The sequence below is a fragment of the Phragmites australis genome, chromosome 21, assembly GCF_958298935.1.
Source record: "Phragmites australis chromosome 21, lpPhrAust1.1, whole genome shotgun sequence".
In the NCBI taxonomy this organism is placed as follows: Eukaryota; Viridiplantae; Streptophyta; class Magnoliopsida; order Poales; family Poaceae; genus Phragmites; species Phragmites australis.
The window spans coordinates 24,266,311-24,279,244 of NC_084941.1; the positions used below are offsets into that span (position 1 = coordinate 24,266,311).

The 12,934-nt window shown below is 43.8% G+C and overlaps 1 protein-coding gene across 1 annotated transcript; it reads right to left on the reverse strand.

Annotated features, from left to right (window-relative positions):
- Nucleotides 1-4,627: 4,627 nt before the first annotated feature.
- LOC133903265 (disease resistance protein RGA5-like) lies at nucleotides 4,628-9,189 on the reverse strand. The gene is made up of 3 exons (XM_062344572.1): nucleotides 8,348-9,189; nucleotides 4,802-6,820; nucleotides 4,628-4,703 (listed from the first exon to the last, which is right to left on the reverse strand). Exons 1-3 carry the CDS (start codon nucleotides 9,160-9,162, stop codon nucleotides 4,628-4,630), a joined length of 2,910 nt encoding a protein of 969 aa, XP_062200556.1. The 5' UTR covers nucleotides 9,163-9,189.
- Between the last annotated feature and the right edge of the window lie 3,745 nt (nucleotides 9,190-12,934).

The window sequence follows — 12,934 nt, forward strand, 5'->3', positions numbered from 1 at the left end:
CATCGCGATACAAACAAAAAGTGCACCCTCTCTCCATCTCATATATTAATGTCTCACGTTCTTGCTACTTCATATAATATTTACTCTTTCATGAGGATACTATGCCCCTCTGTTTGGTCTAGTTAGTGGATACGAGCTGAAGAGAGGTTTTAGTCTAAAAATCTTCATTCGGTCCCTACGATGATACAAACATAGGCCCAATTATAATGATTTCATCACCTAGGCTTGGTCCTCTATGTTCGATACAAGTCTAGGATATTCAATATTATTCGTGCTCTATGTATTCATATGCATATATAATATTGTTATACCTTCATATTCATAAAGTATGTTATGCCCCTTTATTTGTTCTAGTCAGTGGATATGGGCTGAAGAGACGCTTTAGTCTTGAAATCTTCATTCGGTCCCTACGATGATACAAACTGAGGCCCGAGCATAACGATTGCATCACCAAAATTGCATACTGGCTACACTTGTGCTTGAGTTCTGTGCTTAGACATGTGAATACCATTCTACAAATTGCACCATACATAAAAAAAGTTCACTACCTCATAATGGTCAATCACACACGGATTTTAAACCCTATCACATACGGTTATGGGTTCCTTCTCTGCAAAAATATCTATGATATCGACCCTGTTATAGTCGTTAAAAACTCTGTCTGTAACAAATATACACATAGACGGATTTTCTAAAAAAACCGTCTATGAGTAGTAAGGGTTACAAATGGTTTTTGTTGAAACCTGTCTGTATAACATCACATGCATTTCCATATCACAAATAATAAGAACATCACACATTGTTCAGAACATCAGCACAGACATTTACATATCACAAATAATAAGAACATCACACATTGTTCAGAAAATCATCACAGGTATTTACATATCACAAACAATAAGAACTTCACACATTGTTCAACACATCACAGATTGTTCAAAACATAAACCTAGCTAGCTATACACAAGGTCATTGGCCGACGCCGTCTTCCAGAAGGATAAATAATTGACATCATCCCAGTCGCCTGCGTTTCAGCACAATATCAACCCAAGCATCATCTACAATCATCATCTCGCTATCATCCGGATCAGGCTCCATCCTAACTAACTCAGTCATGTGCCATAACCAAACTGCATTGCTGCCAAATCGCCAACCATTGTTAAGCAAGAAATGTGCATTCAAACTAGTCTTGCAGCTCATGAAATTATCTCCATTGTGACAAACAACAATAGAGAAATTTTCATCTGGAAGAACAGAATTTAGAATGCAATTGACAACAAAAATAGGGTCCACGGTGGTGCCCTTCATAATAGCAAAGAACACATAGTCCACACGACCGAAATCTGCGCCAAGCATCAACACTGTGGAAGCAAGCATAGGGACAACCACATCTTGCAAGCGCCTAATAGCAATGAACGTAGCCATTGCAGATCCGGGGCACACAAACGCCACATTACCTAAGTTACATAGATTGAATCAAACCCTAACAAAACATGATGAAAACCCTACGTACTCACCTCAATGCAAGGAAGGGGATTTGGCACCCAGATCTCGCTCCTTCGACGTAGAAAAAACCCTAGCTAACCATCGCGGAATGGGCTCAGATGGCAATGAGGAGAGCGAGGTCTCGTCGCTTTATCTTCAGTGAGCAAGGGGAAACGAGTGGTTTGTGTCTGGGAAGCCAAGGAGATGAGCAGTTTGTGTGTATGGGAAGCCAAGGAGACGAGCGATTTGTGTGTATGGGAAGCCAAAGAGCGAGGTGTCAAATTTATAATAGTTCTCGGGTCTTTAAGTACAGACAGTTTTTCAGAAACTTTGTCTGTGTCAGACATAGAGACACAGACGGATCTTAACAGAACCTGTCTATGACAACATCACAGATCATTTTTTTAGAAAATCTGTCTATATCCGTATGATAGAAACAGACGGATTTGTAAAAACCGTCTGTGAGTTGTGGCACACCCAGACGGTGATCATGTTATAGACATGTCTGTCTTAGTAACCATCTGTGTGTATTTTGTCAGTGATGGGTCCTAAAAAACTGTCTGTGACACTCTATTTGCTTTCACTGATTCTGTGGTAGTGGTTAATAGAGCATCTTCATTTGGTTATGCGACTTGTTCAACTCGACGACACGTCGGTAGCAATACAAATAAGAGAATAAACAAATGCTCTCCTCAGTTACGCTACGTGTGTGGGCTCCATTTTCGTTAGTACCACATAGTGTTCGTCCGTAATACAAGTTGATCCAAAAGAAAAGAAATAAATGTTGCATACATAATAAAGCACGTCACATATATTTTCTTTAATTAGATGCATTTTCTTTAGGCTTTGCTCCGTGCATGGGTAATTATATGCTATATTGATTACCATGTTCTGAATAATGTTGGATATCCTCTATACATCATAATAGCATCATATTTGGTTGGTTTCTCTATGTGCATGTCACACCTTTAGTAATTCAAACAAAGTAATTCGCATGTTGAAATCATGTAAAAGAGATTAATGGAATGCTATGTCCTAAATAAGCGTCATGCATGTCATGAACTGAAATATGAAATAAATACTTTGTCTCAAATACACTAGCGTACAAATAATATGCTATGCTGGCAATGAAATAAATACTTAGGGAGCATCTTTGCTTTTGGTTACACTATATGCAGACATCAATATTCATGCACGCTATGCATACTTTGTGATGCTAGCATCTACATGGGCAGTGTTAAACTCTTTCCAAGTGATCAAGCATTCTTCATCGACACCAATATTGAAGACCAATTTTCTTATATATCTTTGTAATAGCCATATGTTATAATTTTCCTTTTATGTCTTTATGTTGGAACTCTTAATCAGTGGTTTTCTCTATGGAGATGTTATTAACTGAATTTATATGTAAATATATGAATTCAGGAAGTAATGTACTCGCGATACCTAATTTTCTTTTATTCTCGTCTATGTTAAATTCAAATTAAAATCAAACTTGTCTCTTTTGATGCGGAGGCGGGTTCTTACCCGTTTCCTCGCCATCACATCTAAGTGTCATTTTCACATGGGACAAGCTATACTTTCAATATGTAAATGATTCTCCATACAAACAAAGAATTCAAAGTTGTCAAAAGTAGACCAAAAATATCATCTACAATTACATGTTCGTTAAACAAACAAGTTCAGACCAACATTTGAAAATACATAGTGATAGTAAATTGTCAAAGTTTCAAACAAAGTAAATAGATCTCTTGGAAGATGATACAATCTCTGGCCCATAAACCATTGATAAGCCATAAATTGACCCATTATTTTGTTCCTGCAAAACACGCAATGAATATAAAAATAGAGTCAACATGACTATAAGATAGTACTAATCGAAATATCACATGTGATCAAACTTCACTATCATATATTGTCCCAGTCAAGACAATGCCAGAGAGATAAGTATGATCACTGTTACTCCATTTTGCCGTATTCAAATATATCCTTAGTTAGTCAAAGAAAAAATGTATCCTTAGTCATATACTACCATAAATCGTGAAAATCAAACCACCAAGTTGAAATAACAGTCTGACTAAGGTTGCCTATAATAGTACTCAAGTTCCCAATGTATACAAGTGTGGCTATCAGTTTTACATATTCTATAAAATACATATAACTAATCAAACATATATTAGCAAAGTAATGCATCTGCATCCATCATATAGATACGTTGCTAGAGATAGGGGTACATGCCTAATGTATTCAAAAGTACAACGAGTCTCTTCAAATGGACAAACAAAGTAAACTATAAAAAAATGGAAAAAAATTGTAGTTTGACTCCACACAAAAAAAGTTTCTGGTACCGCGATGTGTAGTTACTTGTAATTTTTCTTTTATTCCCATAACTTTCATGAATACATTACATTTATATGGATTTTAAATCAAGATCTCATTTAATATAACCACATGAGGAGCATGGTAAACTAGTTATCTTATGACACAAATGGACAGCTAATTTAACAATTCATGTTCACCCACACGGCCATAGCAGATAGCAAGAAACAATGAAATGAATTGGGGGTACTTTTTGCAAATAACAAAACTATCATGGAGGAATTGAGCTACAACTATAACAATACTAAGATGAATATGGTGGAACTTACTGAACAATTGTGCACGCGACGTTGGACTGAGGAATCAGCTGAACATGGTGCAGGTGAAGCATAATTTTGAGAGAGAGAGAGAGATGTCGGAGTACCATAACAATTGAAGGACTAGTTTTTTTCTTTTTAAAGGACAACAAAGGAGGGATTTATTTTTCAAGAATAACAAAGTAGGGGTTTTTTTAAAGGATAGCAATGGAATGAATCATTTTTTAAACTTAGCAAAGGAGCAGTTTTTTTCAAAAAAACGAGTTTTTTAAGGATGGAAGGGGATGAACATTTTTCAACCGTAATGGAGTTTTTTTTATATTAAAGGATCAAGGTGTTTGGTGCTAGATAAAAAGAAACGAAATATGGATGAAAACAATGAGATGAAGTGAAATGCGCAACCAAAACAGATTGGTGCTGGGGCAATAGAAACAGGGCAGGATAGCACAAACAATCCCAATAATTGAAGTGATGCAATCCAAGGAAGATTATGGGAGACGAACTTGTTACCTTCGCTTTGAAGCCTCACTACCATTGTCGCTTTCATCGTCAGCGGCCAGCATGTCGCTTTCATCGTCGCTACTGATCGCCAGGCATATCAGCAATTGGAAAAGTGAGGATACGTCAGCAAAAAATGAGCTAGTATACATGGCAATTAAATGGGGAGGCGAAATTTTTACCTTCGCTGCTCCGGAGCCTCACGGTCACCTTTGTTCTCATCATGTTTCATACAATGGGTCTGTTCTATTGACAGCTCAAGAGTTGGATGGTTGGGATGGATCTCAATCACATCCCTAATCTTGGTCTTTACATCCTCCACCTCCCTGATCCTGGCGAGCTGACAGTCAACTCTGACAGTGACATGTTTAAGGGAAGTCAGGTTCTCCAAGCCAATATCAAATCCACCACCTTCTCTCTCTTGTACCCGAAAGTATAACTCAAGCCTTTGAAGCCTTGGCATCACTCCTTGACCAAACACCAACCAACATCGTGAAAAGTGCTTAAACTCAAACTCTACTAGAGAGCGGAAGGGCTCATCAATTCCAATCACCAGCCGTTCTTCAGTGATATAACCAATCCAAATAGCTACTTCTAATTTAAGAACGCGTAGCACAGGTAAAGCTCCAAGCAATTGAAGATCATCCTGTCTTAGCACTCGGACCCAGATGGATAAGCAAGAGAGTTCAGAGAGGGTGGAAAACCACCGTGGCAACCGAGAGAAGATGGATACCCAGTCTGCATTAAAGTTTTGTAGATGTGCAGGGACCCTCCATTGATCTGACATGCAATCTAAATCTAGGGAGCGTAGCCCTTCACTGCCTCTCAGAAATAGAGTGCGAATGTTGTGTAGATTCGATAGGCTCTGGAGAAAAGTCTTCACATTAATAATATTATCTAATCCGAATATTGTCAGCACCCTCAGTTCTGTAAGATTGCCTAGCTCAGCCAGAGTGTTTGGTGAGTATTTCGCATCAAGCAGTCCCAAATGTTGTAGGGATATTAAATTCCCAATCCCATCTGGCAATTTCACCCAACTAGGAATAATCAGATTCTCAAGTTGTCTTAGCCGAGCAATACTTGCTGGCAGTTCTTTTATTCTGTAGGTGGAAGACAAATCCAATGTCTTCAGAAGTTGTAGGTTTCCAATTTCTTCCAGCAGCTCTGTTTCAGGCTCACCTCGTAGTGCCAGATATCTCAAGTGACGCAAACTCCCTAGATCCTTAGGATGATTATTCTTTTTGAGAAAATATTTCAAATACAAAACACGGAGAACTGAAAAGGTTGACAGAGGTGGCATCCATTGGAAAGCATCATTAAATGCTACGAGTGACCTCACATGGGACATGTTCACCTTTGCTGGCAGTATGACTTGCTCTTCCTTGCTATCTTGTTTATGGCTATCTACCTGGCTACCTTGCAGTGATAGTCGCCGAATCGTGCACTCTGGAGACATGAGTTGTGGGCCTTGTGATATGATGGCAAAATTTTCTTGAGCTGAAAGGGAAATGATGAGATCAAGTATCATATCATGTACACGGCAAGCTATTTCCCTGCAATCTTCATTATTGTCTGCCGGCTGAATCATGCTTCTATTAACAAGCTCACCGAAATATCTCTCTCCAATTTCATACAAATTTCTCCCCTTTTCTTCAATAATGAAACCTTCCGCTGCCCACATCTGTACCAACACATCTCTTGGGATCACAAAATCCTCGGGAAACATGCTCAGATACAGTAAGCAAGGCTTAAGATAGTAAGGCAGATCATTATAACTAAGAGATAATATCCCTCGCATGCTCTCCAGAGTATTGTCTTTTTCGAGTCCAGAACCCATGGAATTGTATACGCGGTACCATTCATACTTTGTTTTGTTTGGTAAACTAGCCAACATACTAGCTATAGTAATGATAGCTAATGGTACCCCACCACACTTCTTCAGAATTTTCTTTGCTACCTCCTCCAGTTCAGAATGAATTCCCTCTACCTCATTAAATACCCTTTTACAGAGCAGCCTCTTGGAGTCCGCATTAGAGAGAGGATCTAGTTCATATCTGGCGCCATCAACAGAACACAAATCAGCCACAACAACATTACGGGTTGTCACAATAACTTTGCTACCAAGATTGTTGTCAATCAAAGCACATTTGATGAATTTCCACGCTTCTTCATTCCATACGTCATCAATTACAATGAAGTACCTATGGTTTTGCAAGAGCATCAGATGCATGTTTGGTAAAAGTTAATACAATCCTACAATTATAGTAGAGCTCTTCATCTAAAACAATTATAATAGAGCTACAGTATAAAACAGTAAAAATACTTGCTATGATAACTTATAGCATTTAAAATTTAGGATTTATGCTAGAACACACTCAAACATCATTGATGTGAAGTTCTGTAGTCAAATTCAATTGGCAACCGGGAAGACCTGCTCAGGACGCGCCACACTGGACATGATACTCACACGACGCCACCTCTCCCTCGTCTTCCTTATCATTCCCATCGTGGTGCTTGCAGATGGCTGCCACCGCTCTTCTTGCGGCCATGAGCCCATGACTACTCTGTTTTCCCTTTTTGGCCTTAATTGCATCGTTTTCGTTGCCCATAAGACTATCCCCAACCATTTTCCCTTCATTTTGTTCCCTTCCCGATTTCCTTCCCCGTTCTCATTACCTTTATTTCCTCTCATCTTCAACAGCTTCCCTTCGAGCGGAATCGCGAAAGGAACGGAGAGAGAATCCCGTTCTGAAGGGAATGACCCTTAGGAATCCCGTCGTGAAGGGAAACGTGAAGGGAAACCGTTGGAAGCGCTGAAGGGAATGGGAATCCCTTCACGACGGGAATCTGCCCGTGAAGAGACTCACTTGGGCTTGGTAAGGCCTAACTTGTTGCACGATTAAGATCATGGATCCAAGCACCATATATGGTACTTGTATGTGGCTTCTATGTGTAGTTGCGCCAGCATTTAAGATGATTAAAAGTATGCTTAGTATCAGGGGCGGAACCAGGCCAGAAGATCACCGGGGTCTTGTCTATCAGAGGATGGGGTCATTAAGAGCTATTAACAACTATATACAGTGATTTTCCATTGAATTTTTTTAAATCGTTGGGGTCAGCTGACCCCAGTGATAAACCATAGCTCCGCCCCAGCTTAGTATTAATCTCTGATTAATTAGTTAATCATAATATTTTCTTTAACCAACAAAACAGGGTTAAATTTCAAATAACTAATTAAAACAAGGTCTCTATACAGAACTCACCCACTTTAGTTTTCGTCTTTAGTCGAAAATTTGAAATAAAATTGTAATATGTTAAGCCCCGCATTTAAGCCTCACTTAGAATATTTTCTTTATAATTACCCCGTGATAACTAATGCTGCGAATTAAGTAGCAATATAGCCAACGACATGGTTTATTTGAAGATGATCCTTGAGGGCGCGAGTGTTAGCTAGATCGATTGAATGTGGCTTCGGCTTGATATGAAGTTTAAACTGGAAATATTTACGTTTAACCAGCAAAACAAGGTTAAACTTCAATTAACTAATTAAAAATATGTTAAACACAGAACTACCGTGATGTGATGGAGTTATGATGGGAGGTCATTTGGTGTAATGAAGAACGCGATGCTTCTGTCATTTAACACTGTATTACACTAGTTAATTAGAACAACTAATACTTCCTTGAAAAACAAATTCATATATTAGGCATATAATAGCATGCATGTACCTCTTATCGTTGAGGAATTCCCTGATGCTCCTTATAAGTTCATCCAGTTCCTTTTCTGCAGCATTGGTGCATGTGTCTTTGCTAACTTGCCGTAGTATGCTGCTGAGAATCTGCTTCATGTTTGGCTTCAGCGACACCGAGACGAAAGCTTGACAGTCAAATTGGCCCCTAAGCCTTTCATACACCAAATTGGCAACAGTCGTTTTACCTAGGCCTCCAACTCCAACAATTGAGACAACCATTAGCTTCACATCCTTCCCTTGGGTTAGCAAGATGGAGATCTTCTCTGCCGGGCCATCTGTGCCAACAAGCTTCGCTGCTTCTTCAAAGAGAGCTGGCACGCGAGGATCGATGACCGTCGACGTGTCAGGCTGCGCGGCAATATCTTCAAACTTGTACCTTTCTCGCCTAGCAGCGACCTCATGGAGGCGGCGCTTGATGTCTTTGATGTCATCAGCGACAAGACGGCGAGTATTGGCCTTTGTCAACAAGCCAATGGTCCTATCGAAGAACCTTTGGAAGCTATGCGGTTTGGCACTCACAGGAGCATAATTGATATGCACCATGAAAGTGTCAACGCTGTCCTCAATGTCATAGGACAGCTCCTTCAGGTTCCTCGCCCAGATCTTGACATCATCGTCAATCTGATGAGCCGGCAGCTTGGACACCTTCTTGAGGGCAGCCTGCATGCTCTCCATTTCGGCTTGCAGGAACTTGATCTCCCCCCTGACGCCCTTCTGCATCTTGTATTCCTCGGCCAGGAGGGTGCCCAGCTTGAGGAGGAGGCTGCCCAGAGCCGCCGTCGCGAGCTCCATGCATGCCTTGCTCGATCTCTCTGGCTGGTGGCTGTGACGCCCGTTTTCTCTCCGCGGCCCAGCCCAGCGCCGTCTGCTTCCAGCCCAGCCCACCCCGCGCGCGCGTCGCTGCCAGAGGGGTCCGCCCGTCAGCTCTGTCGTCCCCGCCGCGCCCGCGCCGTATCCAAACTGATCCCGAAGCTGCCGCGCGCTGAGTCCGATTTCGCCGCGCCGTCCGCCCTACGCGCTACGCCCCGCAACAGCCTGCGCCCGCCCTCGCCTATATATCCCCAGCAGCGCCGCCTTCTTCCCCCCTGCACACGCGCAAGAAAACCCGAGAACGCCGAGCGCCATAGCCGCCGCCGTCGCCGAGCCACCCGCCGCGCCAAGCCCTCCCCGCCGCGTCCGAGCTCGCCGCCAGCATCGCCGTAGCGGGAGGAGCCCGTTTCGCTGCTCGCCGAAGCTCCTCCGCCGTCGGACCGAGCTCTCTCCGCTCGCCGGTAAGCGCCGCCGCCCTTCACCATCGCTAGCAGCACCCGAAGCTCCCCGCGGCCAACTAACCCCTCCTCCGGCACCATATGTCTCCCAGGAAGCTTCCGCGCCCGTCGATTTCGCCTCTCCGCCGTCGCAGCTAGGTCCCCGTCGAGTTCCGAGCATCGCCGCCGCCCCTCTTCGTCGCCAACTGCCGCCGAGACCTCCCCGCCCGTCGAGAATCCCCTGGTGAGACTCCCCGTGTGCCCCCCTTCGTTTTCCACCGCTCGCCGTAGGTTCTAGTGGTCCGTAGCGTGGTTTAGCGTGTCTCCGGCGATCCTCCGGCGAGATCCGAGGCGGCGCCGCCATGTTCCGATCGCCGCCGGCCTGTTTCCCCCCCCCCCCCCAATCAACCTCAGCCGTCGGATCTTTGTTGAACGCTCCCGATTAGATCGCAAAATACCCCTTCGCTAGCCGTCCAGATTGCGCCACGTGTCCCTTTTAAACCCAGTCAGCAGCAGAGACACGTCAGCGCGCCACGTGGATGTCCCTGTCCTACGTGGCAGAGCCCAGTCAGCATTGGATGCCCAGTCAGCCTGTGACGTCAGCATTGCGCATTAATCAGGATTTTCAGTATGAAAAGAATTACTCCTATTCTCGGGAAATAGGGAGATTTGCAAGGAAACCCCTAGGCTTCACTATTTTTGCATATAGGCCCTTAGATAGTTCTGGAAAATTGCAATTAGGCCCTTGGATTTTAGGTAATTATGTTTAGGTCCCTGAACTTTGCACTTAAGCCCCTGGAACTATCTGTTTTACAATTTAGTCCCTGCAAACTTCCAGAAAAGCCCCTGTAGAGTAGAATTAGTGTAACTTTTCCATACGACCTCCGATTTAGGTGATTTTCGCGCTCCCGAGATCGTAGCAGCGTGTACTTTCCGTTCTTAGCCTTTTTAGAGTTAGTTTCTCCTGTTTAGTGTGTTGTATTTAGCTGTTTTGTTATTTCTTTCCGGTGTGTGCTTCGGCTTAGGAGGAGAGCAGAGTGCCAGCATTCAAGACCAAGTTTTCGAAGATTCTGAGCAGCCAACTTACGAAGGCAAGTGTCCTTGATCACCTTGATTTAACCATAGATCATTATAGTTTACTTTTCCTTAGTTGCATGCTTGTCTAATTTTGAATCCCGTGAATAGGGTTTACTAGAATTTGTATGGCCATTCCTTGTAGCCTCTTTTGGGGTTTTTGGGTCCTGAAAAAGGGTAGTCATGCTAGTGCAGTCATGGATTAGAATTATTATGAACTTTGATTAATAACTATGGAACAAGTACTTGGGAGAATTGATAATCTTGTAGTAACTTGAATTTAGGGATCCCAACGGGATGGCTAGTATATGGTGGAGCTACACAGCAGGGTTTGTGTATGTTCCTGTGTGGGATCCTAAGGACCGGTTCTTGGAGCCTGTAACCTGGCAAAACAGCACAACCATGAGGCCTATATGGGTACGGCCTGGCTAAGTAATTAGTGTTCTTCACATTCTGTACGCACCAATGGTTGGTTCGGTGGCACAAGAGGGGGCCTCTGCAGTGGATGGGATTCCCTGTTAGCGGTGAAACCTCAGTGGGTGCTTATAGATGTGGAGATACTTTGTAACAACCTTGTAGTGAGACCCCGGCCATACACCCCGGAAGTGTAAGGAAAAAAGGGAATCACGACTCGTGGGTAAAGTGTGCAAACTCTGCAGAGTAAATAACTGATCGATCAGCCGTGCTCACGGTCATGAGCGGCTTGGACTTCTTCAGGATTAGATGGGAACTTTAAAGGTTGGTTTTGGGTAATCGGGTGGTGGTTCTCCCGATGAGTCGGTAGCCGGATATGGGATATCTGGTGAGTCTGGTAGTCGGATGGAATCCGATGAGTTATGTTCTTAAATTGTTGGAATAAAAATCTAGTAAATAGGATTGCTAGGTTGTTTGAGTCTGTTTTAGCTGAGCATAGTCGCAGTAATTCCCAAGTTGACTTTTCCTTGTCAATAGCCTGCATGTCATATTTTTTCCTCCACTTGCTGAGTACTTTATGTGCTCACGCTTGCCTTTTCCCTACCCTCGGATGCTGCTCAGAAGGTGAAGTCTTCGAGGAAGTCCCGGGCGAGGACGCTGATTTCTAGAAGGAAGATGGCGTCGATTGAAGACCATGTCCTAGGCTGGTGTTTCCCCCGGACAACGCCTGTGGATGGATGGGTGTTCCGCTGCCATTTGAAGATTTATTAGTATTTTCTTTCAGACCTTCGGGTCCTTTTGTAAGGATTGTTTACGTTATTTAAGACACAGTTTATGTTATCACTAATGATGTCGCTGCATGTATGTAAAACTTGATCCTGGCATACATGTGGAATACATCTAGTTGTTTCCTTTAAAACCGGGTGTGACAGAAGTGGTATCAGAGCCGTGTTGACCGTAGGACGCAAGCCTAGTTAGAAATGGTCGATATTAAGGACTGAGCTTTGCAAAAAAAAGGGGGGGGGTTTAAAAATTCTTTTACTCCACCAGTGTTATTGTCCTCCCTTCCTTGGCCCTTGTTTATAAATCTTTAAAATGTTTACTGATTTTCACTTTTTCAAAATTTTAGATGGCCCGCACGAGACGGACAGGCCGCAAGCAAGTGGGAGGCTTCACCCCTGCAAGAGCTACCTCGGACGTCACATGGGCACATCAGGCACCTGCAGAGCTCCACACCACCGAACTGCATGCGGGGGAGTTACCCCGCAAACTCTGGTCGATCCTCAAAGGCTTGGGGTATCAGGAGGCCTCGGTCTACAAGGGGGTCAGGACGCCACTGAGCAACAATGGATATTCTTGGATGGTGGAGGTGGCTATCTACGAGAAGATTCCGGATGGCGACGGGTGCAAGGTACGGAGAATCCATGCAGCCATCGCTCCGAGGGAGAGTTTTGCTGCCGGGATTGGCGATGCCGCTCGCCAGGCCCTGGCAGTGCTTTGTGCAGAGTACCATGGCATTCTTCAGACCACCCCCTACCACTACTACCCTCAGCGAGCCAGTGGTAGCCTGGAAGTCACCTTCGCCCCCACCAGCAGAGAAGGTGATGCAAGATTGGTGGAGTAGGTTCGCTTCACGGATATCCTGACACGGGAGCTGGACGGAGCCCTCGACGAGTTACACGATACACACCTGAGGCTCGCCGAAGCTGAAGCAAGAATTCGAGATCTGCAAGCAAAGATGTCAGAGGATTCGGAGGAGGAGCCAGAGGAGAGGCCTGACCCGGAGCTGCCACACTCTCCTTCCCGCAAGAGGCTCCGCCTGGAGGCTG

Bases quoted from the DNA above. Each gene is read 5' to 3' on its own strand.
- LOC133903265 (XM_062344572.1), bottom strand. From the start codon at position 9,162: ATGGAGCTCGCGACGGCGGCTCTGGGCAGCCTCCTCCTCAAGCTGGGC. The intron at 6,821-8,347 runs GTACATGCATGC...GCAAAACCATAG, and splicing joins GAATTCCTCAACGATAAGAG to GTACTTCATTGTAATTGATG. The intron at 4,704-4,801 runs GTAAAAATTTCG...CCTGGCGATCAG, and splicing joins GAGGCTCCGGAGCAGCGAAG to TAGCGACGATGAAAGCGACA.